Here is a 26516-nt window from a genome sequence, read left to right as displayed (position 1 = left end):
TCCAATCCCAAAGAAAGGCAATGCCAAAGAATGCTCAAACTACCACACAATTGCACTCATCTCACACACTAGTAAAGTAATGCTCAAAATTCTCCAAGCCAGGCTTCAGCAATACGTGAACCATGAACTTCCAGATGTTCAAGCTGGTTTTAGAAAAGACAGAGGAACCAGAGATCAAATTGCCAACATCTGCTGGATTATGGAAAAAGCAAGAGAATTCCAGAAAAACATCTATTTCTGCTTTATTGACTATGCCAAAGCCTTTGACTGTGTGGATCACAGTAAACTGAAAAATTCTTCAAGAGATGGGAATACCAGACCACCTGACCTGCCTCTTGAGACACCTGTATGCAGGTCAGGAAGCAACAGTTAGTTAGAACTGGACATGGAACAACAGACTGTTTCCAAATAGGAAAAAGAGTACGTCTAGGTTGTATATTGTCACCCTGCTTATTTAACTTCTATGCAGAGTACATCATGAGAAACGCTGGGCTGGATGAAACACAAGCTGGAATCAAGATTGCCAGGAGAAATATCAATCACCTCAGATATGCAGATGACACCACCCTTATGGCAGAAAGTGAAGAAAAACGAAAGAGCCTCTTGATGAAAGTGAAAGAGAAGAGTGAAAAAGTTGGCTTAAAACTCAACATTCAGCAAACGAAGATCACAGCATCTGGTCCCATCACTTCATGGTAAATAGATGGGGAAACAGTGGACAGTGTCAGACTTTATTTTTTTGGGCTCCAAAATCACTGTAGATGGTGAACTGCAGCCATGAAATTAAAAGACGCTTGCTCCTTGGAAGAAAAGCTATGACTAACCTAGACAGCATATTAAAAAACAGAGACATTACTTTGCTGACAAAGGTCTGTCTAGTCAAGGCTATGTTTTTTCCAGTAGTCATGTATGGGTGTAAGAGTTGGACTATAAAGAAAGCTGAGTGCCGAAGAATTGATGCTTTTGAACTGTGATGTTGGGGGAGTCTTGAGAGTCTGTTGGACTGCAAGGAGATCCAACCAGTCCACCCTAAAGGAGATCAGTCCTGAATATTCATTTGAAGGACTGATGCTGAAGCTGAAACTCCAATACTCTGGCCACCTGATGCGAAGTACTGACTCATCTGAAAAGACACTGATGCTGAGAAAGATTGAAGGCGGGAGAAGGAGACGTGAGAGGATGAGGTGGTTGGATGGCACCACTGACTCAATGGACATGAGTTTGAGTGAACTCTGGGAGTTGGTGATGGACAGGGAGGCCTAACGTGCTGCAGTCCATGGGGTTGCAAAGAGTTGGACACAACTGAGTGACTGAACTTAACTGATGGATGTTCCTTACCATACGATGCTGCAATGCCACTCCTGAGCATATATCCGGAGAAGAATATAACTTGAAAAGATACATGCACCCCAGTGTTCACTGAAGTGCTATTTACAACAGCCAGGACATGTGAGCAACCTAAATGTCCATCCACAGATGAATGGATAAAGAGGTGGTGTGTACACACACACACGCGCGCACACACACACAGACACACACAGACACACACACACACACACACACACACGAATATTACTCAGCCATGAAATAGAACGAAATAACGCCATTTGAAGCAACATGAATGGACCTAGAGTAATATACTGAGTGAAGTAAGCCAGAGGGAGGAAGACAAATAGATTGCTTATTGTGGAATCTAAAAAATGATGCACATGAACTTACTTACAAAACAGAGACTCCCAGACATAAGAAAACAAAATTATGGTTACCAAAGGGAAAGGGGGGGAGATAAAATAGGCAGTTTGGGATTAAAATATATATACTACTATATATAAATCACCAACAAGGACCTACTATATGGCCCAGGTTACTATACTTAGTATCTTGTAATAACCTATAATGGAAGAAAATGTTAAAAAAAAACACACTACATATTTATATACATTTATAACAATCAGTTTGCGGTACACCTGAAACTAACACAACATTGTAAATCAACTATTCTTCAATAAAAATTAATAAGTCAAAGTCACGAAACATTAAAAAAAAAAGCTTTATACAAAAATATAAATATTGTATGTTTCCATTTATAAAAAGTTCCAGAACAGACAAAACAATTTATGATGAAAAAGATGATGATGTGTGCTTCGGGGGTCAGGGCTGAGGCTGATGCTATCCTGGAAGTGGCCTGACAGAACGATGTGGGTGATGGGAACGTTCTGTATCTGGACAGGCACTCGGGTTAGGTATGTATATAGATTTCCCAAAACTTACCAAGTGGACTTGAAACTTCTACAGTTTCATTGTTTGAATGAAAATCTTTACCTAAAAAAAGATTAAAAAATGTTAAATGATCGCTATGGTAGCGTTTCAGTGACTTTCAATTATTTTTAAAGAGACCCAGGAAATGGCCTGCTCAGTTGTAATTGACAATTACCCAACTTTTAAATGTGTGCCACATATTGTGCTAATATTTTGCTTGGCATTCCTTTTTAATTAAAAACACTACCAGGGTAAGGACCATTACAAGTCTCATTTTACAGATGAGGAAAGATGAAGCTCAGGAAAGGTACCAGTATCATATGACACCTGCCATCTCAAGCCCTGCAAAGAATCCAGATTTCTTCTGCTGATGAATAACTACCTCTGCCCCACTCAAACTTGACAGAGTAAGAGCATGGAAACTGAATCTGCATCTGCACAGTAAATATTACTGAGTTTTGGCTGAATTTTTATGTCTCCAGACAGTGTTCTGTGTGCTGCAGCTTTCCCTGAACATTAAATCAGTTTTAAGGGAATGCAAAGAGTGCTAGAAGTTTTTAGGAAGGATCCTTTTCACCAGGCATCCTTTCTACTCCAGGGGATTTTCAAACTATTCTTCTTCATATAAAATCATACATGGAAGCCTTTGTAAAATATAGCTCACAGCCATGGGGCCAGCAGCACCACCTCTTCAGTCTCTCCAGCCCTTCCAACTCACCGCAGCATCGTCTGACCGTCCTCCGTGACGGAGACCAGTTAACCTTCCTCCCAAAGCTTAATGTGCTTGTAGGATGGTAGGACGTTCACAGAAGGATGCATGTACACTCATACCTGCACACACACACTCAGGAATATAGTTTTATGAACAATACTTAAAAGAATTATTCCTGTAATGTATGATGCATTTTGATACTTTATAACCAAGTTGATTTAGTGATGATTAATAGTTCAAAACCCACCTTTTGGAAAACACTGCTGTCCACACCTCCTGATCATCTTCCTGACATCACCAGTGAGAACTGGAGAACTTGTTGAGAATGTACTAAGGACAAGGGCTGCCTGTAAGAAAAGGATCACACAGAGAACATTGCTGCTTAGGGTTAGAACATAAATGATGAGTTATTCTGACTTTTCTTGGGAAAACAGAAATTTCTTCTCACTTAAGCTTTTCTAATAAAAACAGAAGACTGCTAACTTATTTTTAATTGAGCTTCAAGGCAGACTGATGAGGTAGCAGCCAGAGAGTCCCTTAATAAGCTACTTGGCTTTGAATTTCAGTCTGCATAGTTCTCTAGCCTTGTCTTCAAAGGAGTAATCAAGCTGTTCCTTCTCAGCCAAACCAGGAGGAAAGATCATAAATTGAGAACGTGAGGTGGCTTTGAGATTCCAGAAGCTGCTGCTGTGAGCCCAGTGTGAATGATCACCCCTGACCCAAGAAGGCCTGCCACTAGTTGACACGTGTTCCCAGTGCTCTCTGAACAAATCGAGAAGGCTCTTCACACACATTTTCAAATTACTGGGTCATATTGGCTTGACTGCTTGAGACTAGTATGTCACTTTAAACCAGAGGACAGACCTATAGCTCAGACTCAATGCAATGGGGAAGACAAGATAGTCAAACACCTCAACAGCGGAGGAACACGTAAGTCACAAGTCAAGATCAAAATGATTTACATTTTAGCTGGCTCCAGAATCATGGTAGAAATGAAATCAATCACAGACAGACTTAGGATTCCGGAAATGTAAATCGTTTTTAATATATTTAAAAGCACGCTGAAGTCTCGATTTATAAAAATAAATACATAATATGACAAATTTATTTATGATCCTGGGGCTCTTAGGAGGTGAAACTCTTTAACAGATGTGATGTATCACTGTAAAACATACATGATCTATTATACACCCAGAAGCAGATTCCAGTTGTAAAAGTAAAATTCCTTCAAGGATCAGAATGAACACAGATCAGTCTTCTGCTATAGAAATCATGTCCAGAGCTGGGCAAAGAGGGTGGGCCCAGGCACAGCAGCCTCTGACCAGCCAGTCTGCAGTTAAGGAGCCAGGGCAGGAAGGTGCAGCCCTCTGGCTCACAGCGCCACCCTGCAGGCCAGCCAGGCCCCTAACTGCAGAGTGACTGGCCCCCTCAAGGGCTCCATGGGGCACCCAGCCTCTGCTGTGTCTCTGAAGCACAGGAGGGCTATTTTGTCCTTACCTGTGGCTCTGTCTTAATTTGGGAGCAGAAAACTGAGGCGTATTCGTTGAATATTGTCATTATAACACTGAATGGAAATTATGATCCTGTCATGGGTGCTGAGCTGAGAGAATGCAAGAACTCACACTGGGCTTTCAGAGACGGGGAGAACGGGTGAGTGAGCATGCGCATCTGAGGTGGGCAAGAAGGGAGTGCTTTCTCCAACCAACATGCTCTCATGGGCAAGGAGTCTGGCCTAAAATACCTGAAAAGGGTTGGAGAATCAAGTTTTTAGCCCTGTAACACACAACATAAAAATAAACGAGAACAAAAATCCAGTCTTGTTAGTAGATAGCTGAATTGCAATTAAAACCTGAAATGTTTCTGTGTAATTGTCAAAAGGCTGGAATGTATCTGGTACAGTTTAATCTGCTGTTGTTTCTTTGGCTGTCTTTCAGTTTGATCAACAGAAATGGTTTTTGACACTCTCGATCCTATTTCCCAGACCACTGAATTCCTGTCATTTTTAGGTTGGCTAGTTTTCCTTCATCAGAAAAATGACCCCAACAACCTTCCTACGAGTGAGGGTGTACTTCTGAATAGAAGAGTCCTTCGGCTGAGATGGCATCTCCAAGGCCCACAGTTCGAACAGGATCTTTACACACCAACACTGGTGTGAAGTGGAAGGACACGCCCTCCCTGTGCCATTCGACCACTGGCTCATTTGGGTTTAACACAACCCTGGAGCCGGCCTCCAAACGGGAGGTCGTGAACTCGTGGGGTGCCTTCAGAGATACGCGGCGGGTGTCTATGGTCTCCGTCGCGCAGGCCTGTGTCCCAGCCACGCGGGCTCCTGCAGCCACGGCAGCCAGCTGGTTGGCCCAGTGTCCGTCCACAGTCGCTAGGATATGGTAGGCCAGCGTGTGGAAATGGATCCTGCTGAGGTCCGAGGCTCTGCTTTCACTTTTCCCATGTTCCTTCAAGATCCAAAAGAGGATGTCGCTGACCACGCCCACATCAGGAACACCATTCCAGGAAGAAAGAGAAGAGTGAGGTCCAGATGCCGACTGGCTGAGAAATAACAGCTCCTGTTCATTCAGCCCCAGGGAAGTCACGGCCGGAAAGACCTGCTAACAGAAACAAAATGGGGGTCTCTTTCTGATGGACACCTAGCTCCTAACCTCCTAGGACACGGCCAGTGACAAAAGTCAGGGAGGGAAGGCAGGGCCATCTTTCTTCCTTCCCAGAGGACTCCCTGCCCCTGAGGTCACTAAGTGACAGATCAAGGTCACTATCTTGGCTCTCACACATCTAACTATCTCCACTCGCAATATCAAGCACAGTAACTGGGAAGGTGCAGTGATGCTGTGTTAGAGCCAGCCTCCTGTTACACGCCGGAGGACAAAGCAGAGTGTGTGCACTCTGGATTCCTTTCCGCAGTGCCCAGTCTCTGCCTCAGCACACACAGCAGAGCCTCTCATCACTGATGGGGCCTGACTCTCAGTTCCCCAACATCAGCAGGCGTTATACCCACACAAAGAAGAGCCCACCCCACAGCCAGGGTTGCAAGGAGAGTGCCTCGTGTCAGATCTAAGTTTTTTGAACAGGTGTGGGTTAGGAAGACTGTTAGGCGACAGTAACACTGTGGAAAACAGCACCGAACAGGAGCCAGGTCTTCTATCTTGAGGGGAACCACGATGTCCACCTCACGATCTTTCTTACTTAGCACTTCCTTCCTTAGAGCAGGGACCTAAATAAAGTGAATGTTTGTGCAAGAGATATGAGCCCTGTGTGTATTTATATAAAAACCAGGGGTGCTAATGTAACAGCACTTCTGTTTGCCGTGTCAGATGCCAACCTAACGGCTCTATTTCACTCACTTCTTGCTGTAACGCTCTGAAGGAAGAAGGGGTTGCCTCCACCTTACAAATAAGGGGACTGAAGCTTAGAAAGGTTAGGTAGATAGTTATGTAGAAAATGAAACAAAGATGGCTTTTTAAAGAAGTGAAAAAATAACCTCAAGAAGAGAAATACATGAATAAAAATCATACTGAAAAGCACCAGGCGTGAACCCTAGTGTAAACTGTGGACTCTGCATGACGACGACTTGTCAGTGTTGGGTCACTGACCGTGACAAACGTCCCACCTGCGGATGGGGGTGCTGGGGGTGGGGGAGCTAAGTGGGAACTCTACATCCTGCTCACTCCTGCTGCGAGCCTACAACTGCCCTAAACACCATTCACAGGTTAGACTCACGAGAAAGCACATTTAAAAATCACATTTCAGCGGCAAAGATATGAGGAAAAGAGCACTGTAAAGAAGCAGAAGTAAACCTGTGCTGTGCTCATGGATACCAACTTTGCAGGATCAAACTGACAAATGCTTTTTATGCCCCAATCTAGCACTTCAACTTCTGAGAATGTATCATCCACATGTACCTGGTCATGGGTCCAATTAAACTCATGTAAAAGGTTACTCACGGCAGCACTGTAGGAGCAGAAAAGGGCAGTGAGCCAAACCCTCGGCTCCGGCTGGCATTAAAGACCCTGTGTGCACCACCGCTGCTTCTACGCACGTGGCAGCAGGGAGACTGATGACTCTCCACGTGATGACGGAGAAAAAATCCCCAAAATGCATCCAGTGGAAAAAAGCAAAGTGTCTATGCAGTCTATGCAGTATGCTATGCTATCTTTTGGGATAAAGAGGGACGAGATTATAAGGCTCTTCCCCATTTGCTTATATATGCACACAATGAATCTGGAGGGATGAGACAAAACTCGTAAGGAGGTTACTAACAGTGCGTACAAGGGCAGGAGGGAGGGAGATTTCACTGTGCATCTTTTAATATTTTGTTACTTTTGAACCATATATTACCCATGAAAGAAGTTAAAAAACAAGAGGTTAACTAACCTGCCTAAGTTCACAGGGCTGGAGAGTGGCAGGCAAAGTGGGCATTCCGATCCTGGTTTTCAAAATCTGTGCTCTCAAGCATCCCACTCTTGGATTTATCTGATCATTGTTAGTCCAAAGGCTGAACACCTGGGGGCCTGATGGCGAGGGAGTGAAGTGTCCCCCGAATTTCCTTTCTCTAAGCTTCCTGAAGTTCAACTGAAAGCACCGGAGTTGGGTTTTTGGTTTTCTCCTTTGGGTTCCACTGCAAAGGGCATTCACTTCCAACCTCCCCATGCTAGAAGGAGAAACACACACTACGAACCCATTGGTAACACGCCCCGTGAAACATATCAAAATCAGACTGATTATATTTTTTGCAGCCAAAGATGGAGAAGCTCTATACAGTCAGCAAAAACAAGACTGGAAGCTGACTATGGCTTAGATCATGAACTCCTAATTGCCAAATTCAGACTTAAATTGAAGAAAGTAGCCAAAACCACCAGACCATTCAGGTATGACCTAAATCAAATTCCTTATGATTATACAGCAGAAGCGACAGATTCAAGGGATTAGATCTGACAGAGTGCCTGAAGAACTATGGGCAGAGGTTCATGACATTGTACAGGAGGCTGTGATCAAAACCACCCCCAAGAAAAAGAAACACAGAAAGGCAAAATGGTTGTCTGAAGAGGCCTTACAAATAGCTGTGAAAAGGAGAGAAGCGAAAGGCAAAGAAAAGGAAAGATATACCCATCTGAATGGAGAGTTCCAAAGAATAGCAAGGAGAGATAAGAAAGCCTTTTTAAGTAATCAATGCAAAGAAATAGAGGAAAACAATAGAAAGGGAAAGACTAGAGATCTCTTCAAGAAAATCAGAAATACCAAGGGACTATTTCATGCAAAGATAGGCACAATAAAGGACAGAAACAGTATGGACCTAACAGAAGCAGAAGATATTAAGAAGAGGTGGCAAGAATACACAAAAGAACTATACAAAAAAGATGTTAAGGACCCAGATAAACATGATGGTGTGATCACTCACCTAGAGCCAGACATCCTGGAATGTGAAGTCAAGTGGGCCTCAGAAAGCATCATTATGAACAAAGCTAGTGGAGGTGATGGAATTCCAGTTGAGCTATTTCAAATATGGAACAATAGATTGGTTCCAAATTGGGAAAGAAGTACGTCAAGGATGTATATTGTCACCCTGCTTATTTAACTTCTATGTAGAATACATCAAGTGAAATGCTGGGCTGGATGAAGCACAAGCTGGGATCAAGACTGCTGGAAGAAATATCAATAACCTCAGATATGCAGATGACACCACCCTTATGGCAGAAAACAAAGAGGAACTTAAGAGCCTCTTGATGAAAGTGAAAAAGGAGAGTGAAAAAGCTGGCTTAAAACTCAACATTCAAAAAAATAAGATCATGGCATCTGGTCCCATCACTTCATGGCAAATAAATAGGGAAACAATGAAAACAGTGACAGACTTTATTTTTTTGGGCTCCAAAATCACTGCAGATGGTGACTGCAGCTATGTAATTAAAAGATGCTTGCTCCTTCAAAGAAAAGCTATGACCAACCTAGATAGCATATTAAAAAGCAGAGACATTACTTTGCCAACAAAGGTACTGTCTAGTCAAAGCTATGGCTTTTCCAGTAGTCATGTATGGATGTGGGAGTTGGACTATAAAGAGAGCTGAGTGCTAAAGAATTGATGTTTTTGAACTGTGGTGTTGGAGAAGACTCTTGAGAGTCCCTTGGACTGCAAGATCAAACCAGTCCATCCTAAAGGAAATCAGTCCTGAATACTCACTGTAAGGATTGATCCTGAAGCTCCAATACTTTGGCCACCTGATGTGAAGAACTGAGTCCTTGGAAAAGACCCTGATGCTGGGAAAGATTGAAGGCAGGAGGAGAAGGAGATGACAGAGGATGAGATGGCTGGATGGCATCACCGACTCGATCGACATGAGTTTGAGCAAGCTCCGAGAGTTGGTGATGGAGAAGGAAGCCTGGTGTGCTGCAGTCCATGGGTCACAAAGAGTCAGACATGACCTTTTAGCTTAGTTGGCTAAACTGAACTAAACAAACCCATCAATAACCCTGCCCCATGAACCCATCAGTAACTCTGCGGTCTTCCTAACTTAGCAGGAGATCCTGCTCCAGGGCAGTCCTGGCTCCTGACTTGGATCTCGTGGACCAGGTCTGGGTGAGATGGCTCCCACAGCACACTGAGCCCCGAGTACTCCCGTGGGTTACCTGGTGCACAATGCTGCTCATAAGCTCCTTGTTGGTCATGCTGGCCAGCTCCAGGTGAACTGGAACACCCGTAGGGATGTCAGAAATGGAGGTCACGACCTGCAGAGACAAGAGGAGAGCACTGCCATCAGAAACAAGGAGTCAGGCAAGAGGGAAGGATGGGTCCAAGAGGCAGTGCATCCTCATGAGAGCTCCTGGCTACGTGGGCGACCACACTCTCTGTGGACAAGGGAGGCTTTGCCCAACAGGGACAACTAGGCTCTGCAGGGAGGCGCTGGGGTTAAGGACTTGGAGCACATGGGGAACCTCCCCGAACAGTCACAAAGCCAGCCTCTTCCTGGGGACCTAAACTGAGCAATTGGCTTCAACTGCTGTGTGAACCTGCAACACGCTGATGTGAATGAGATGATACGGAAAACATGAAGGACACAGACCATAAACACTGCAGCCTGCAGCCATGTTTGGTTTAGCACAGGAAGCAGAGGCTCAGGCAAGATGATGTTCTGACCTGTCCTACTCAAGCTGCCGCCTGCGCCTGAAAGAACACTGGGAGGCGCCTTGCTAGAGTGGGAGGCAGGCTTCCTGGCTACCACGGCCCATCCTGGGAGGCTGGGACCTAGGGCAAGGCGGTGCAGGCTGCAGAGGCCCAGAGAGGCGGGAATCCGAAGGAAGACACGAGCTGCGATCTGTGAAATTCTGTAGCAGTGCCACCGTTACCTCCAAGAGCCTCTTCCTCTGGAACTCCTTGCTCTGTCCCTCCATCATGTGCAATCCAGAGAGGACCACCAGGTCTGGCTGAAACTCCTCCAGGCTAGACACAAACACCTCCAGCATATTCATGGCCCCGTTGGAGAGGTCGTGGGAGAAGATGAACCGGTTGGCATGGGGAGCTTTTAACTGGTCCCACTCCTCCCCTAGAAAAGCCCAGTCAACACAATGGGAAGAAAAGGAAGAGGCTTTGAGTCTCCGAGCTGTGTGGGGAAGGCAGGGCCTCACTGGAGCCTTGGCTCGGGGCAGGCGGGCCTCTGGTTGAGTGAACCCCAGCTGCCATGGCCTAAGGGGAGCACGGTGCCCTGGCCAGGACAGTGGTTGGCAATGCACCAGAAACCCCAACCCCACAAAAACACAGTATGGGTGCTGTGTGCCTTTGTCAAGGGCTGGCAGGGTCATGCCCCTGGAGTCCCAGGAAAGTTCTCTGGCCCCCTCAGCTCTCATACCCAGGAGCCCAGGTCCCTCCCCACCCAGAGCATGATTCCCAAACACCAGTGTGCAGCACTCCGTGTGGGCCTTCATGCAGGCCAGGCTGCCTTTCCTGAAGCAACTTCCACCTCACGGGAGCGGCCTAGCACCTGTCGTTTCGTTGGGACCTGAGCAGGCTGGAATTCCAAGAGCCAGGCTGACCACACCCCACCCCCCAGCCCTGCTGCCCACTGGTGGCTTCTGGGCATTTGATCTGGAAGCTAAGAGTAAATGGCTGCTCTAGCCTGTGAGCAAGCTGCTGTGGAATAATGACTGTAACAAGGAATAAAGACTGAGTTCACGCCTTATTTCCTCCCTAAATGGTTGCTGACTGCTCAGCCCACGATGTGCTCCCGCTGCTTTGAGGATCCAGTGGTTTTCCTTTACAAGGTCTGAGGATCTGTCACTTTGCTTTGAGTTTTCTACTGTTTTATCTAGTGTTCAAACCTGTATCATTACTCATCTTTGGGCCACATCCCCACTCAACACTGTGTGTCTTTGACTCCCACAGCCCAGTCACGGCCCCCTGCAGAGACTGCCCACTCAGTGTTCACTAATCTGATCCAAGCAGGAGGAGGCCAGAGCCTCCCCAGCTGGGTCCTGGGCAGGGGTAGCTGGGAGTCTCTGCAGCTTCAGGAGTGCCTCTCAGCGTCGGCCTAGTCAGAACCTAGTTTTTAATGTGCAGATGGTAGCCCCCTGTAGATCCTGATGTGCAGTTAGGTGGTGAAGTACCAGTTAAGACACCCCCCTACACATACACACAGCTGCCAAGCACTCGAGGGGAGGGTGCTAGTGCCTGAGTCCTAAGGGAGGGGGCGGTGTGGAGGCAAGAGGTTTTCCTAAGCCCACTCTGCGCCATACCATGCGGATCCCACATTCCTCTCCTTAAAGTCTTGAAAATCTCAAAACTCAGCCTAAGGGCTGCCTAGGCGATTCCTTAGAGGCCATGTCCGCCTGAGCACCAGGTGGAAGCAGTCACCCCCAGCCTGGGGTGCTGCCAGAAACTGGCATTATTTATGACCCGAGTGTACACAGCTTTCCTTCCACGTGAAACATCTGTCCCATTTACAAAACTCAAGTCCATATGATGAAGCCTAGTTTTTCACTGGTTTCATCATTTACTGGCTATTCCTTCAGAAAGTTTTTCCCAAGGCAGACTAACCCTGGCAGAGGGTCCCTGTACGCTGCAGGCTGATCTGTCCTCTGGGTCAGCGCCCCACTTCCTTCCTGCCTCCGCTGGGCCTCTGTGTTTTTTTTTTTTTGAAGGGGGGAGTGGCAGCCATCCTCCCCTTACTCTGAATTCAGCTTTACTGAATCCATTCCTCTGAAAAACATTTTATATGTGGGACATATGTATAAAAAATCTATGAAAGCAGGAAAGAAAACAGCACCAATTTCCTAAAACCTGATATAATGGTTATATTTGTTAAAACACCACATTCCTTTCTTAACTCCTCGCCCATATCTTATTTGTCCAAAGAAAATGCCCCATGGTGATCCACAGAGCTGATGGCAGCATTCCCCCCTGCTTCATCTCTGAAGACCCAATGCAGGGGGGCCTCACTGAACTGTCACCTCTGAGCAGACTCAATTCCAGTACCTTCTCCCCCAGGCCACTGCTGTATTAGAGGACTTGGCACGTGATTGTGCCATCATTTATTCAAGAGTCCTCCTGTAGTGATGTGTGGGCTGAGGAAAGGGCCCATGTCTTCTTTTACCAACACACTTCTACTGCCTCACACCACACCTGGCGTTCAGCCACAAGACCGAATCAGCAAAGAACAGTGAGGAAGAGGACAGACCAGTGACTCAGGTCCCCATGACAAGCGATATGGGGTATGCATTCTAAACCAACAGTTTCCCAACCAACAAGATTCTGTACAAGATTCTGTTTTACAATGGTAAAAACATGCAACATGGGTATCCTCCGCAGGACAAGACCTGGAACTGCTACTCAGACTGAAACTGTGCAGGAGCATGCTCTAACTTAACCCAGGAGAGAAGAGCCACACAGCATTCAAAACAAACTGATTTCCTCAGCAGAAATGAGAGGGAGGCAAAAATAAACATGCTTCCGCAAGGCAAAGACAAGGAGGGGAGTGGAGAGCTGACTGCTGGAAGTTTCCTCAGGACGGATGGAGTGGCTCGAGAAGCAAAATGACTGAGACGCAGACAGGGTGAGCCTGTGATAAAAGCCCGTGCCCTTCTTTTCTAAGTTTTGAATTTATTTCCTTAAGTGATCCCTTTTCTCAGTTTATGATCCTGCCCTTCAGCCAGTAAGTCAGCAAAACCAATGCAGTGACTCACTGCCCAAAGCCTGAAAATAAGCTTCTCTGAGGAGGGCTGGTAAGAGAGAAGGGACAAATGTTGACAAATCCCGTCTGGGAATTTATCCATCTAGGTTAGAGACGCTGGGGATGGATTTATGTTAAGAGAGCTGACCTGAGGGCTGCTGCCACGAGACTAGGTTTCCTCCAGAGGCTGATGAAAATGTAACTTCACACTGAGCTGACTGGAAGGCCACTGCTTAGTACTAAGAAATAAGGCATGGAAAAGAAAAACGAAAGTGGGAAGCTTGTAAACCCAAGGATGGAAACAACCTCTTCAAGATAAGCTGTGCTGTCTTCTTTAGCACATACAAGGCACAGCTGTCAAATACACCGAAGGCTTGGTGGTAGTTCTCTCCACCCTGCCATCACCAGGGAAAATGACTGGAACAGGGACCACAAGCTCTGAAGGGAGCACCAACAAAGCGAACATGAGACAGGCGTGGAACTAGCAGCAGCGGCAGTGGCGCCCCGAAGGCACAGCTTCTGCTCTAGACCCTTCTAGTCAGCAGACTGACTCATGCCTTTCGCTGAAGCAGTTCACTGCTCACCACTGCCTTCAGGCACTGAAAACCATTACTCTGCTCGCCCATGAAAACGGAGAGAAACTCAAAAGCTGTGCAGACGGGAACTGCCCAGTCCAACATTCCGGCTCTAATTTTCCGACTCTGCCCTTCCTAACCCCCTCGATTCCAGTAAGCATCCAAAAGAGAAACAGAAACAATTCTCTTTTTGTACTTGTAGGAAGGTGTAATTTTTAAGATGCACTATATTTTATTTCTTAAAGTCAATTACTCTAGTAGGTAAGGGTTTCTTAAGCGTCAGACTTGGAAGTACTTCACTAATGCTTATTAAGTAAGTACTGCTTTAAGGTACCAATTAGTCTATTTAGATGCTTAAATCTTTAACTTGAGTTAATAATGTGAATCAGAAATTCAAGAGTTCTATGCACAGGAAAGACACAACAGCAAGTACATGGACTCAAGCAATTAAAATACATTCAGGTATTTAGGATCTCTCAGAAATCAGATCTGTGTTCTGTTTAACACATAAAATCTAGTAGGGGTAGGATGGGGTGAATTTGGAATTATAAATCTTGCAACATTATATAATGGGAAATAGTATGTGTAGTTAAATATAAAACACTTCCACTAATGCACCCAAAGGAAAGGAAAATCCTTCAAAGGAAGTTTGCCAGAGGCCTGGAATTAATCCTGAGCAGCTTGGAACAGCTGGCCAGCAAGGCCGAGGGCAGAACCCAGCACAGAGCTCAGAGATGTTTACCTGCCCTTCTCTTTTCTTCGTAATGAAGTAAAACTTTATATACATGTGTCTCACACATTTTCATTTAAGGTGCCTGCTCTCCTACTGCCTGATTTCTCTTGGGTTCAGATCAATCATACTTGAGGACCTGGGAACTTTATTCAGTGTTGTAATACTCTCCATTATTCTCCCTTGAGACAAGGGCCTATATCAGCTCTGTAGGACCAGGGACCAGGAAACCTGTGGTAAGGCAAGAACAGGGCCCTGCCAATTTACAAAGAAACATTTCTAGCACATTCACACCCCCACCTGACAACACACAGCCTTCTGACCAGGCTTATGCCATTACTTACTCATTTCCTCTTACCTGCTTGATACTCTAAAATGAGGTGGAACTCATCCACTTCCTGCAATGACTCTGGTGGGACAAATACATTGTCATCAAGAAGCTCATGCAGCTTTGGACCAACTGGACCACAAAGAAGAACCTGGAGACAAGCAATATGAAGTCTATCAGGAGATCTGCCCCCTTTCCCATGAAATCTGTTCAGTAAGGTACATCCAGCACTTTCATTTGTTTCAACAAAAAACACTGGACTCCAAATCCAATTCTGAAAGCTTTTGGTTTGGAGGTATGGACTGAAGAGCTCCTACCAGGGTGCAGGCCTGGAGGGTATGGACACCAAGTACCCAGAAATGAGAAGCTGACAAAAGACCCTTGTCAAGCACCCACGTGTGTTACACAGGCACTCGTGCGTCTGTTGAATCCCAGGCACTCTGTTAGGGGCTGAATGTTTGTTCCCCACCCCTACCCCCACCCCCTTGGTTTCCATGTCAAGGTCTGACTGTCGATGATACTGGAAAGGGTTTTCAGGACGTAAATGAGGCCATAAGGGTGGGTTCCTAATCCAATCGGACTGGTGGCCTTAGAAGGAAAGGGGGAGAGAGCAAGAGATTGCTCTTTCTCCACTACATCCATTAAAGAAAGGCCCTGTGAGGACACACAGGCAGGCAGCAGTCTGCAGGCTGGAGAGAACTCTCACCAGGAACCGGACCCTGCTGCAACTGTGATCCTGGGGCTGTCCAGCCTCCAGAACTGTGAGAAGACAAATTTCTGTTGTTCAAGCCACCTGGTCTACAGCATTTTGTCATCAGGGCAGCCTGAGAAGACTAAGATGCACTGTACCTCACTTTCTTTTCTTTACTGACTCACATCCTGTGTAAGCAAAGAGATACAGGGTGCTGTCTGCTCAAAGCTGCCAGACAAAAGCAACTGGTTGACTTTTACACAGTACAGAAAAGAACCTCAGGGTCACAAGACTCTAATCAACCAGTGACCTAACTTGTGGGGTCAGGCTGCCTTGTGAACAGGACTGACTTCTCAGCAGAAGAATTAAAGAGTGCTTCAGTTCATTAAGTTTGGGGGGAGGTATGCTGCAACTTTTAAAAAGCATTTTCTTCAACTCCAACCTGGGCCTCTTCCTGGCAGTTCCTTCTAGAAGCCATTTCACACCTTCTGCTGTTTCTGCCATGCCAGCTCTGGGCCCACTCATGACCAGGACAGACTCAAAACCACTGAGGCATGAAGGCTTGGACCAGGAATCATAGGCAAGTCCTCAGAGATGATCGTCACCAGTGCAGGTTTAATATGCCCCACCAGAAGCTTCCAAGAGTATTTTTACTTGCTAATTAATCACTTGTTTGTACAGAGGCATTTTCATGTATCTAAGAAATCCCAGCTAGTGGGCAAAAATACATCTCCCTCTCCTTGACACATGTCTGCTGTTTGCCAAATCTGAAAAGTCTCACCCCTGTAATTTTATTTATTTTCTCTAATTCTTGGCTAGAATTTCAGCTTCCAAGGTGAGACAACAAGGGCCAGACTTGCCCTCCTGCCTGAAACAATCACAACAAAACAGATAAAATACATGAAACAACAGTTTTCAGAACATTTGGGCACTGGGCCACAAAGGACAGTAGAAAAAAACTGGGTAAGCCCTACAAATCCCTCTGTACAAATGAGCCCAAAGGAGTTTTCAGAGGTATAGATGGTCAGTACCAAAATCAGACTGATTTTATTCTTTACAGTTGAAGATGAAGAATCTCTATACAGTCAGTAAAAACAAGACCTGGAGCTGACTGTGACTCAGATCATCAGCTCCTTATTGCAAAATTCAGACTTAAATTGAAGAAAGTAGGCAAAACCACTAGACGATTCAGGTATGACCTAAATCAAATCCCGTATGATTATACAGTGGAGGTGACAAATAGATTCAAGGGATCAGATCTGGTAGATAGAGTGTCTGAAGAACTATGGACGGAGGTTCATAACACTATACAGGAGGTGGAAACCGAAACCATCCCACAGAAAAAGAAATGCAAGGAAGGCAAAATGGTTGTACGAGGAGGCCTTACAAACAGCTGAGGAAAGAAGAAAAGTGAAAGGAAAAGGAGAAACAGAAAGATACACCCATCTGAATGCAGAGTTCCAGAGAAGAGCAAGGAGAAACATGTGTACTATCATGTAAGAAACGAATCGCCAGTCTATGTTCGATATAGGATACAGGATGCTTGGGGCTGGTGCACGGGGATGATCCAGAGAGATGATATGGGGTGGGCGGTGGGAGGGGGGTTCAGGATTGGGAACTCATGTACACCCATGGCTGACTCATGTCAATGTATGGCAAAACCAATACAGTATTGTAAAGCAAAAAAAGTAAAAATAAAAATAATAAAAAAATAGAAAGCCTTAAGTGAACAATGCAAAGAAATTGAGGAAAACAATAGAATGAGAAAGACTAGTGCTCTCTTCAAGAAAATTAGAGATACCAAGGGAACATTTCATGCAAGTTCAGTTCAGTTCAGTTGCTCAGTCGTGTCCGACTCTTTGAGAAGATGGGTACAATAAAGGACAGAAATGGCAAGGACCTAACAGAACCAGAAGGTATTAATAAGAGGTGGCAAGAATACACAAAAAAGATCTTAACAACCCGGATAACCACAATGGTGTGGTCATTCACTGAGAGCCAAACATTCTGGAGTGTGAAGTCAAATGGGCCTTAGGAAGCATCACTATGAACAAAGCTAGTGGAGGTGACAAAATTTCAGATTAGCTATTTCAAATCCTAAAATGATGCTGTTCAAGTGCTACACTCAATATGCCAGCAGATTTAGAAAACTCAGCAGTGGCCACAGGACCAGAAAAAGTCAGTTTTCATTCCAATCCCGAAGAAATGCAATGCCAAAGAATGTTCAAACTACCATACAATTGTGCTCATTTCACATGCTAGCAAAGTAATGCTCAAAATCCTTCAAGCTAGGCTTCAACAGTGGGTGGAGCAAGAAATTCCAAACGTACAAGCCAGATTCAGAAAAGGCACAGGAAACAGAGATCAAATTGTCAGCGTCCGTTGGATCATAGAAAAAGCAAAAGAATTTCAAATAAATGTCTGCCTTGTGGACTACTCTAAAGGCTTTGACTGTGTGGATCACAATAAACTGTGGAAAATTCTTAAAGAGATGGGAATACCAGACCACCTTCCCTGCCTTCTAAGAAATCTGTATTCAGGTCAAGAAGCAACAGTTAGAACCAGACATGGAATGACGGACTGGTTCAAAATTGGGAAAGGAAGACGTGAAGGCTGTATATTGTCACCCTGCTTATTTAACATCTCTGTAGAGTACATCATGAGAAACGCTGGACTGGAAGAATCACAAGCAGGAACCAAGAAGCTGGGAGAAATATCAATAACCTCAGATATGCAGATGACACCACCCCTATGGCAGAAAGCAAAGAGGAACTAAAGAGCCTCTTGATGAAGGTGAAAGAGGAGAGTGAAAAAGTTGGCTTAAAACTCAACATTCAGAAAACTATGACCATGACATCTGGTCCTATCACTTCATTGAAAATAGATGGGGCAAAAGTAGAAACACTGTCCGATTTCATATTCTTGGGCTCCAAAATCAATGTGGATGGTGACTGCAGCCATGAAATTAAAAGACGTTTGCTCCTTGGAAGAAAAGCTATGACCAACCTAGACAGTGTATTAAAAAGCAGAGACATCACTTTGCTGACAAAGGTCCATACAGTCAAAGCTATGGTTTTCTAGTAGTCATGTACAGATGTGAGAGTTGGACCATAAAGAAAAAGCAGAGTGCTGAAGAATTGATGCTTGGAGAATACGCTTGAGAGTCCCTTGGACACCAAGGAAATCAAACCAGTTAATTCTAAGGAAATCAATCCTGACTATTCATTGGAAGCACTGATGCTGAATCGCCGATACTTTGGCTACCTGATGCTGGGAAAGACTGAGGGCAGGAGAAGAAGGGGACGACAGAGGATGAGATGATTGGGTGGCATCACCAACTCAATGGGCATGAGTCTGAGCAAACTCCAGGAGATGGTGAAGGACAGGGAAGCCCGGGTGCTGCAGTCCGTGGAGTCATAAAGATTCAGGCAGGACTTACTGACTGAGCAACAATGAGATATACAGAATCCGAAAGAATTAACCGCTAGCAGACCTGTACTACAAGAACTATTGAAGGAAATCCTTCAGGCAGAAGGAAAATACCAGACGGAAATACTAATCTAAACAAAGAACGCCAGGAATGGTACTCTAAGTACATAAGATCTTTTTATTATTTAACTGTCTTTAAAAGATAATTAACTATTTGAAGAAAAGTATTAACAGCATAGTGTGAGATATACAGTCTGTCTAGAAGTAACAAATATGCCAACAACAGTATAAAGACTGGAGGGGAGAAATGAAGGCACACTACTGTAAAGTTCTTACATTCCATCTGGTGGTTTAATAGTTTCAGTTGAAAGCAGACTGTGATAACCTAAAAAGGTGCATCATTAATCCCATCAACCGCTAAGAGACAAGAAGCAAGCTGTGAGATTTAAATTTAACCTGATACAACAACAATGACGCTAAATGAAAGTGGTCTAAATACCCCAATTAAAAGACAGGAAGGACTTCCCTGATGGTCCAGTGGTTAAGAATCTGCCTGCCAATGCAGAGGACATGGGTTTGATCCCTGGTGGGAAGATTCCACTTGCTGAGGGACCACTAAGCCTATGCACCACAACTAACGAGCCCACGTGGCCTGGAGCCGTTGCTCTGCAGTAAGAGAAGCCTGCAATAAGAGAAGCCTGTGCACTGCGAGAGCAGCCCCTCCCTGCAGCAACTAGAGAAGGCCCGAGCACAGCAACGAAGACCTAGCGCAGCCGAAAAAAAAAGCTAAGCAATGTCAGAGTGCATTAAAAATCAAGCCTCAACTGTATGCTGCCTTACAAGACACACATTCTAAATATACAGACACAAATAGGTTAAAAGCAGACGAATGGGAAAAGATATATCATGATGACACTAATCGAAATTGGAAAGGCTATTTTAATCAAAATTGATTACAGAGCAAAGAATATTATCAAATTATTTTCTTTATCCCTGGTAATGATTAAAAAAAGTCAGTCCATGAAGGGATGAAACAATTCTTAACAGTTATGCATCTAAAAAGGGGCTTAAAAACACATGAACCAAAAAGTTACAGAACTTCAAAGGAAACAGACAAGTCTATAATTATTGTAGAAGATGTCAATCTCTCTCTCAATAGTAGATAAATCAAGCAGACTGAAAATCAGAAGACTCTAGAAGACTTGAAAACAATCAACTTGGCCTGACTGACATTGATAGAACACTCCACCCAAGTGCTCACCAAGATACACTATCGGCAAGGTCATAAAAGTCTCCATAAATTTAACAGGAATCAGAAAAGCATATTCTCTGATCACAATGGAATTAAAATAGAAATCAATAATATAAAGACATGTGGAAACCCTCTCAATATTTAGAAACTAAATAACACTTCTAAGTATTCCACAAGATAGGCTATTAAATACCTCACCTCAAGAAATCAAAGGGAAATCAGAAAGCATCTAGATTGGATGAAAATAAAAACAAAGAATCAAAATCTGGGGGATAGTACTGAGGGGGACGTTAAATGGCAACCCACTCCAGTACTCTTGCCTGGAGAATCCTATGGAGGGAGGAGCCTGGTAGGCTACAGTCCATGGGGTCGCAAAGAGTTGGACACGACTGAGCGACTTCACTTTTCACTCTTTCAGCACTAAACACCCTGCATCAGAAAACAAAGGAAGCTCTCAAATCAGTGACCTTAGCCACGAATTTAAGAAACTAGAAAATGAAAGCGAAATTAAAAACAAATAGAAACCAATGAAATAGAAAAGAAAAAAAATATAGAAAAAAAATTAATGAAACTGAAAGCTATTTATTGGAAAGATCAATAAAATTGATAAACCAATAGCCAAACTTATCAAGGAAAAGGAAAAAGAAAAAGATATAAATTACCAGTATCAGGAAAGACAGAACATCACTACAGATTCCACAGACTTAAAGGAGTAAAGGAACATTATGATTAACTTCAAGTCAATAAATTCAACAATTTAGATGAAATGGACACATTTCCTGAGAAACAAAACTACTAAAGCACACTCAAGAAGTAGATAATCTGAATTTCTTTTTATCAAATCATTAAACACCTTCCCATATCAAAAACTTCAGGCCTCTACATGGGAAAAGAATTCAAAAAAATAGTGAATATATGTATAACTGATATACTTTGTTGTACACCTGAAACTAACACCACATTGCAAACAAACTATACTCCAATAAATTTTTTTAATCTCCCCTCCCCAAAACAACAACAAAGTGAAATGGAAAAATAAAACACTAAAAACCAAACAGAGGAAAAACTTTATGCCTGGAGGGCTTCACTGGTGAATTCCACACAAATACTTTTTTAAAAAAATCGAAATACTCCCCAATTCATTCTATTAGGTCAGTATTACCCTAATATTAAAATCAGACAGACATATGAGAAAAGAAAAATACAGATTAATATCCCCCAGGGAAATTGATGTAAAAATTTTAAACAAAATGTAAGTAAACTGAATCCAACAATATATAAAAAGGGTACTACATCAGAAGCAAGTGAGGTTTATTCTGGGATACATGGTTCGTTTGACGTTTGAAAAATCAGGGTAATTACCATTTACCAAAGTAAAAAGCAAAAACCACACAATCATCTCAACAGATGCAGAAGCAGCATCTGCCAAGATCGAACATCTCCTTCTTGGCTAAATTCCAGAATATATTTCATAAAGACACTGCTCTCTTCTGTTATCCGGCTTCTATTTCACCATTCCATAACATCTGCCTTTATTATATTCACCAGGGTCTATTTCTGAGACCCTGGTTTGCTTGGAAACAGCATGGACTCTGGAGCTAGACTACTTGGGTTCAAACTTTAGCTCCACTCCTTACTATGTATGTGGCCTTGAACAGCTTTAACTTCTTCATGCCTCATTTTTCCTATCTACAAAATGGGGATAATAATAGACCTCCCTCAAGGGCTTTTTGAGGATCAAATAGGTTAATGTAAAGTAAAGCACTTAAGACAGTGCCTGGGAAACAGTAAGAACTATGAAAATGTTAATGATTATTATTACCTATGGAAAATGCTGCTGCTGCTGCTAAGTCGCTTCAGTCATGTCTGACTGTGCAACCCCATAGACGGCAGCCCACTAGACTCCTCTGTCCCTGGGATTCTCTAGGCAAGAACACTGGAGTGGGTTGCCATTTCCTTCTCCATTGCACATATGCATACTAAGTCGCGTCTGTCGTGTCTGACTCTGTGTGACCCCATGGACAGCAGCCTACCAGGCTCCTCTGTCCACAGAATTCTCTAGGCAAGAACACTGGAGTGGGTTGCCATTTCCTTCTCCATTGCACATATGCATACTAAGTCGCGTCCGTCGTGTCTGACTCTGTGTGACCCCATGGACAGCAGCCCGCCAGGCTCCCCCGTCCCTGGGATTCTCTAGGCAAGAACACTGGAGTGGGTTGCCATTTCCTTCTCCGTTGCAGGTATGCATACTAAGTTGCGTCTGTCGTGTCTGACTCTGTGTGACCCCATGGACAGCAGCCCACCAGGCTCCTCTGTCCACGGAATTCTCTAGGCAAGAATACTGGAGTGGGTTGCCATTTCCTTCTCCTTAATCTGTGGTTGTTTTTAGATATCACTTGGTCATGTTGAGAGGCATTTCAGCAAGTTAAATTGAATCTGAGACAGCAGTATAGGGTGGTGAGGTCAAGGCAGAGCCTGGTGTTTGAATCCTGGCTTTATTGTTTTATCACCCACCATCAGCTGGGTGACCCTGGGCACATTACTTAACCTCTCTGGACCTCCTTTCTTTAAAAGGATGGTAATACCTAAATTCATCAGATTATTGTGAAGATCCTAACAATCTGATGAAGGAGTAACAGATACCCTTTTCTTCTCCTCAATCTTTTACTAAGGTTAGACTCTTTTTTTTTTTTTTCCCTTCCCCTTTTTCTTACCAGAATACTTTCCAATTGGACTGGTCTCAGGCCCAGCTTCTCCAATGACCAACAGCAAATACTGGTCTCAGAGGAGGAAATACTGAAAGGAACATCTAACCTAGAACTTCCAGGGACAGAATTAAATTACTTCTCAGGGTCAAGAGGGCATTCTTCTAGGGACCCAAACAAATGCCCAGGATTCTGATACAAAGGGCCTGGGTTCTCTCCAATGAGCTTATGATTGATCTTCTTTTCCATCCATTAGCTGGCAATACTTCTAAAGATCAACTCTGGAACTTCAAATATTCTTTGTCTGAGAGTTCATTACTATCTATAAAGATAGTGACTCAAAAAAATTTCCCACTGTAATCTCTTATTAAAACTTTAATCCTTATAAAAATGTGAATGCCCACACTTTAATATGCTCTCTATATCTAAGCACATCCATCTCTCGGTGTACGCTGTGGGTCCATATGAATTTTGTCCCCTCAAACTGTTGATCATTTATCTGTGTTTCTGGGTCCGCCTCTGCACTTTTGATTCTGCACCCCTAGGAACTGTTGATGGTTTCCTCTCTCCATCGTCAGTAGTCACATCTATTCTGCACTTCTCAGGTTCATTTACTTCAGAACCATCTCCGTTAAACTTACCTTCTTTGTCCCTACATATGGTCTATCACCAAGTGATTCCACTAGGCTTTAGACAGACATGTTTCTCCTCTTCTGGCTACTCGAGCCAAAGCCAGCAAGGAGGTTAGTGCTGTGGTCTTGCTGCAAAATGATTGCTTTTACAAGACAACAGCAATAACCTCCTTGTTGGCTTTCCCTCTCGGACCTATTCCACTTGCAGCAAAAAAAAGAACTTCTTACTCAGAAGCTATTTTGAAAATAGCAGTGATTTTACTTCTACTTAAACCAAATGATATAAGACTTGAAGACACGACCCTAACAACCCCCATCCAGTGGCCTTTGTTTTTAACATTCTGGATCCAGCCTCAAGAATCAGCCAACTAAGTCTTCTCTCATCACTGCACAATCCCCAGCCTCAGGCACTGACTCCAGAGCCCCCACATGCTCTTAATGACTACCTGGTAAGGTACTCGAGGACATGGACTCTGGGGTCTGAGGTTACAACTGTTCTATTTGTTTAGTACAATTGTTCTAGCTGTAAACCTCTCTATGCCTCAAGCTTCACACAGAAAGCATGACAATAACAGTACCAACAACAGTATCTATGACCCTATAGGTTATTGCAGGGATTAAATGAGGTAATCTACATCACACACTGGAGACAACATTAGACACGTAGCAAACACTCAGGAATCATTAGCCAGCACTGCTCTCCTTCGATGACTATATTCCTAATGAGAATCCCAGGCAAGCTGAATCAAGGAATGGACAGGTACTCAGTATTGCCCCTAAAATTACTGAAATACTAGTGAAGGATATAGGTTTTAATCTGGGAATCTGACTTACCTTTAAATCGGAGTTGGCTGCAAACTTCTGTCCAATTAAAGCTGCATTTCCTCCTACATAGTGCTGTAAAACAGTTCAAGGTTATTAGGCAGTTTTTTAGCATAACTATGCTACTCAAGCTTAATAATGTTTTGATTTAATTATACTCCATTTTCCCCCCCAAAAATTTGAGGTGACCTTACAACAAGTACACACAGACGGGGTTAATAAAAACATTAACTCCACAGATGAGGAGACAATGAATTATAAGGAAAGGTGAAAAAAACAAAACAAATTGCTACCTTTGGAAAACAGTATAATTGCCTTAACTGTAGATCAACCTTGGCTTTGAGCTTCCAGGCAGCCAGAACAGATAAATGAAACAAAAGGAAATACAAGTATGGACAGACTTTATCTTCTGCACTGTGATCCTTCTAAAATGAGTGTACAACTATGTCAGTCTCCTCCCAAAAATCGTTTGATACTACAATGATCTAAAATCCAACTCTCAATTTTTTTCCCTTATATTTGATATATGTTACAATGGTACAATGTAGTGATTCACACCTTTTCAAAGTTATATCCCATTTATAGTTATTATGAAATATTTTCTATATTCCCCATATTGTGCAATATATCCCTAGCTTATTTTATACCTAACAGTTTGTACCTCCTAATCCCCTACCCCTATATTGCCCCTTCCCCCTTTTCCTCTCCTCACTGATAACTACTAGTTTGCGCTCTTTATCTGTGAGTCTGTTTCTTGTTACATTCACTAGTTTGTTGTATTTTTTAGATTCCACATGTCTAAGTGATATCATATAGTATGTGTCCTTCTCGGACACTATTTCACTAAGCATAATACCCTCCCAGTCCATTCATGTTGCTACAATGGCACACTTTCATTTTTTTCCACGGCTGAGTGATATTCCATTACATGCATGCACGTGCGCACACACATCTTTATCTGCTGATGGACACTTAAGGTTGCTTCCTTATCCTGGCTACTATAAATAATGCTGCTATGAACACTGGGACACATGTATCTTCTTCAATCAGTTTTAAAATCCAACTCTAAGTGGAGTACACGGGTCTTTATCTGCCCCCTGCTTTCCTTTCTGCTTCTACCTGTCTACAGCTCTCCAAGTCTGCCTTCCTCTCTGTGTCTATGCCTTTAAGCACATGCTGCTGCTTTGACCAGGATGCCTCCATTTCTCACTCACTGGTCAGGGATCACTTTTCAAGTATCAGCTGTAACGTCACCTCTTCTGCACTGCTTTCTGTTGCCCTTTCCCCATGGTCACCTCCATCTCCACAATCCTCCTTCCAGAGAGGACTGCGGATCCTTTGCTACTTGCCACCTCTAGACTCAGAACAGACCTCCACTACAGCCCTTGTCCTCTTGCGCTAGTGTCATCTGGGGACATGTCTAGCTTCTTCAGGGCAAGGACTGTCTTCTTACAGCAACTGCTCAGTAACTGCTGCCAGATTTTGAGAAAGGAAGAAACACACATTGATGCATCAGGAAAGGAAATGGGTTCTAAAAGAAGACACACCACATCTCTCAGCTGAGGACTAAAGGAGAAGAGCAGAGAATTCTCGTATTCCTTTGTTTTAAGGATGGATTCACATGCTCTGGAAACCTGACAAATAGGAAATAAAGCCGATGCTCTACTACGTCAGCTGAGAAACTGCATCAACAGCCCTGTCTGGAAGGACTGAATGCTATCACCTTACCTCTCTAGTCCCTAGCCCCACGTACAGGCACAGACTAAACAACCCAATTCTAGATGCTCAACAACACTTTTAGTCCAGCCAAGTTTTGTGCTGATGGATCACTGGATTCAGATGGGACAGTATGGCTTTCTAGAGATAAATTTGAAACTTTGTGATATACAGGCTGAAATCTGGCCTTTTAACATGTTAACCTTAGTTTTTTATTTAACTCTGATGGCTAGAAGAATTTACTAAAAATCCCAGGGGAAACATTAAGATTCCATGTAATGGATTTTAGAGTTTTCATATAATAGTTATTATTAACTGCTGTTTATCAGTCCATCTGCCTTATAGTTTAAGGGAGTTTGACAAAGTACCAAATGAAGCGTCAGACTAGTGGAAGATAAACAACACATTTTAGGTTTTACAATGTTAAGAATAATTTTGATGATGTAAAAGATAGATAAAATTTCTGTAGAAAAAATATTTGCATTATGAAACAAAAGGC

At 43.6% G+C, this 26516-nt stretch overlaps 1 protein-coding gene across 2 annotated transcripts in view; it reads right to left on the bottom strand.

Moving 5' to 3' along the window:
* ADPGK (ADP dependent glucokinase) overlaps positions 3986-26516 on the bottom strand; it is a 31985-nt gene continuing 9454 nt past the window's right edge. Inside the window, exons 3-7 of one of the 2 annotated variants that reach the window (XM_018054679.1) lie at positions 24314-24376; positions 14801-14921; positions 10322-10518; positions 9605-9703; positions 3986-5574 (exon numbers count right to left, since the gene is read on the bottom strand). In XM_018054679.1, coding sequence (XP_017910168.1) covers positions 5023-5574; positions 9605-9703; positions 10322-10518; positions 14801-14921; positions 24314-24376 — 1032 coding nt within the window. In that variant the 3' untranslated portion in view covers positions 3986-5022. Of the gene's footprint in view, positions 5578-9604; positions 9704-10321; positions 10519-14800; positions 14922-24313; positions 24377-26516 lie in introns of both variants that reach the window. The other variant, XM_018054678.1, reaches the window with a different exon arrangement.

This window comes from Capra hircus, chromosome 10, assembly GCF_001704415.2.
Source record: "Capra hircus breed San Clemente chromosome 10, ASM170441v1, whole genome shotgun sequence".
Taxonomy (NCBI): Eukaryota; Metazoa; Chordata; class Mammalia; order Artiodactyla; family Bovidae; genus Capra; species Capra hircus.
The sequence above is the reverse complement of the archived record's forward strand: the minus strand, read 5'-3'. Positions and strand labels throughout refer to the sequence as shown.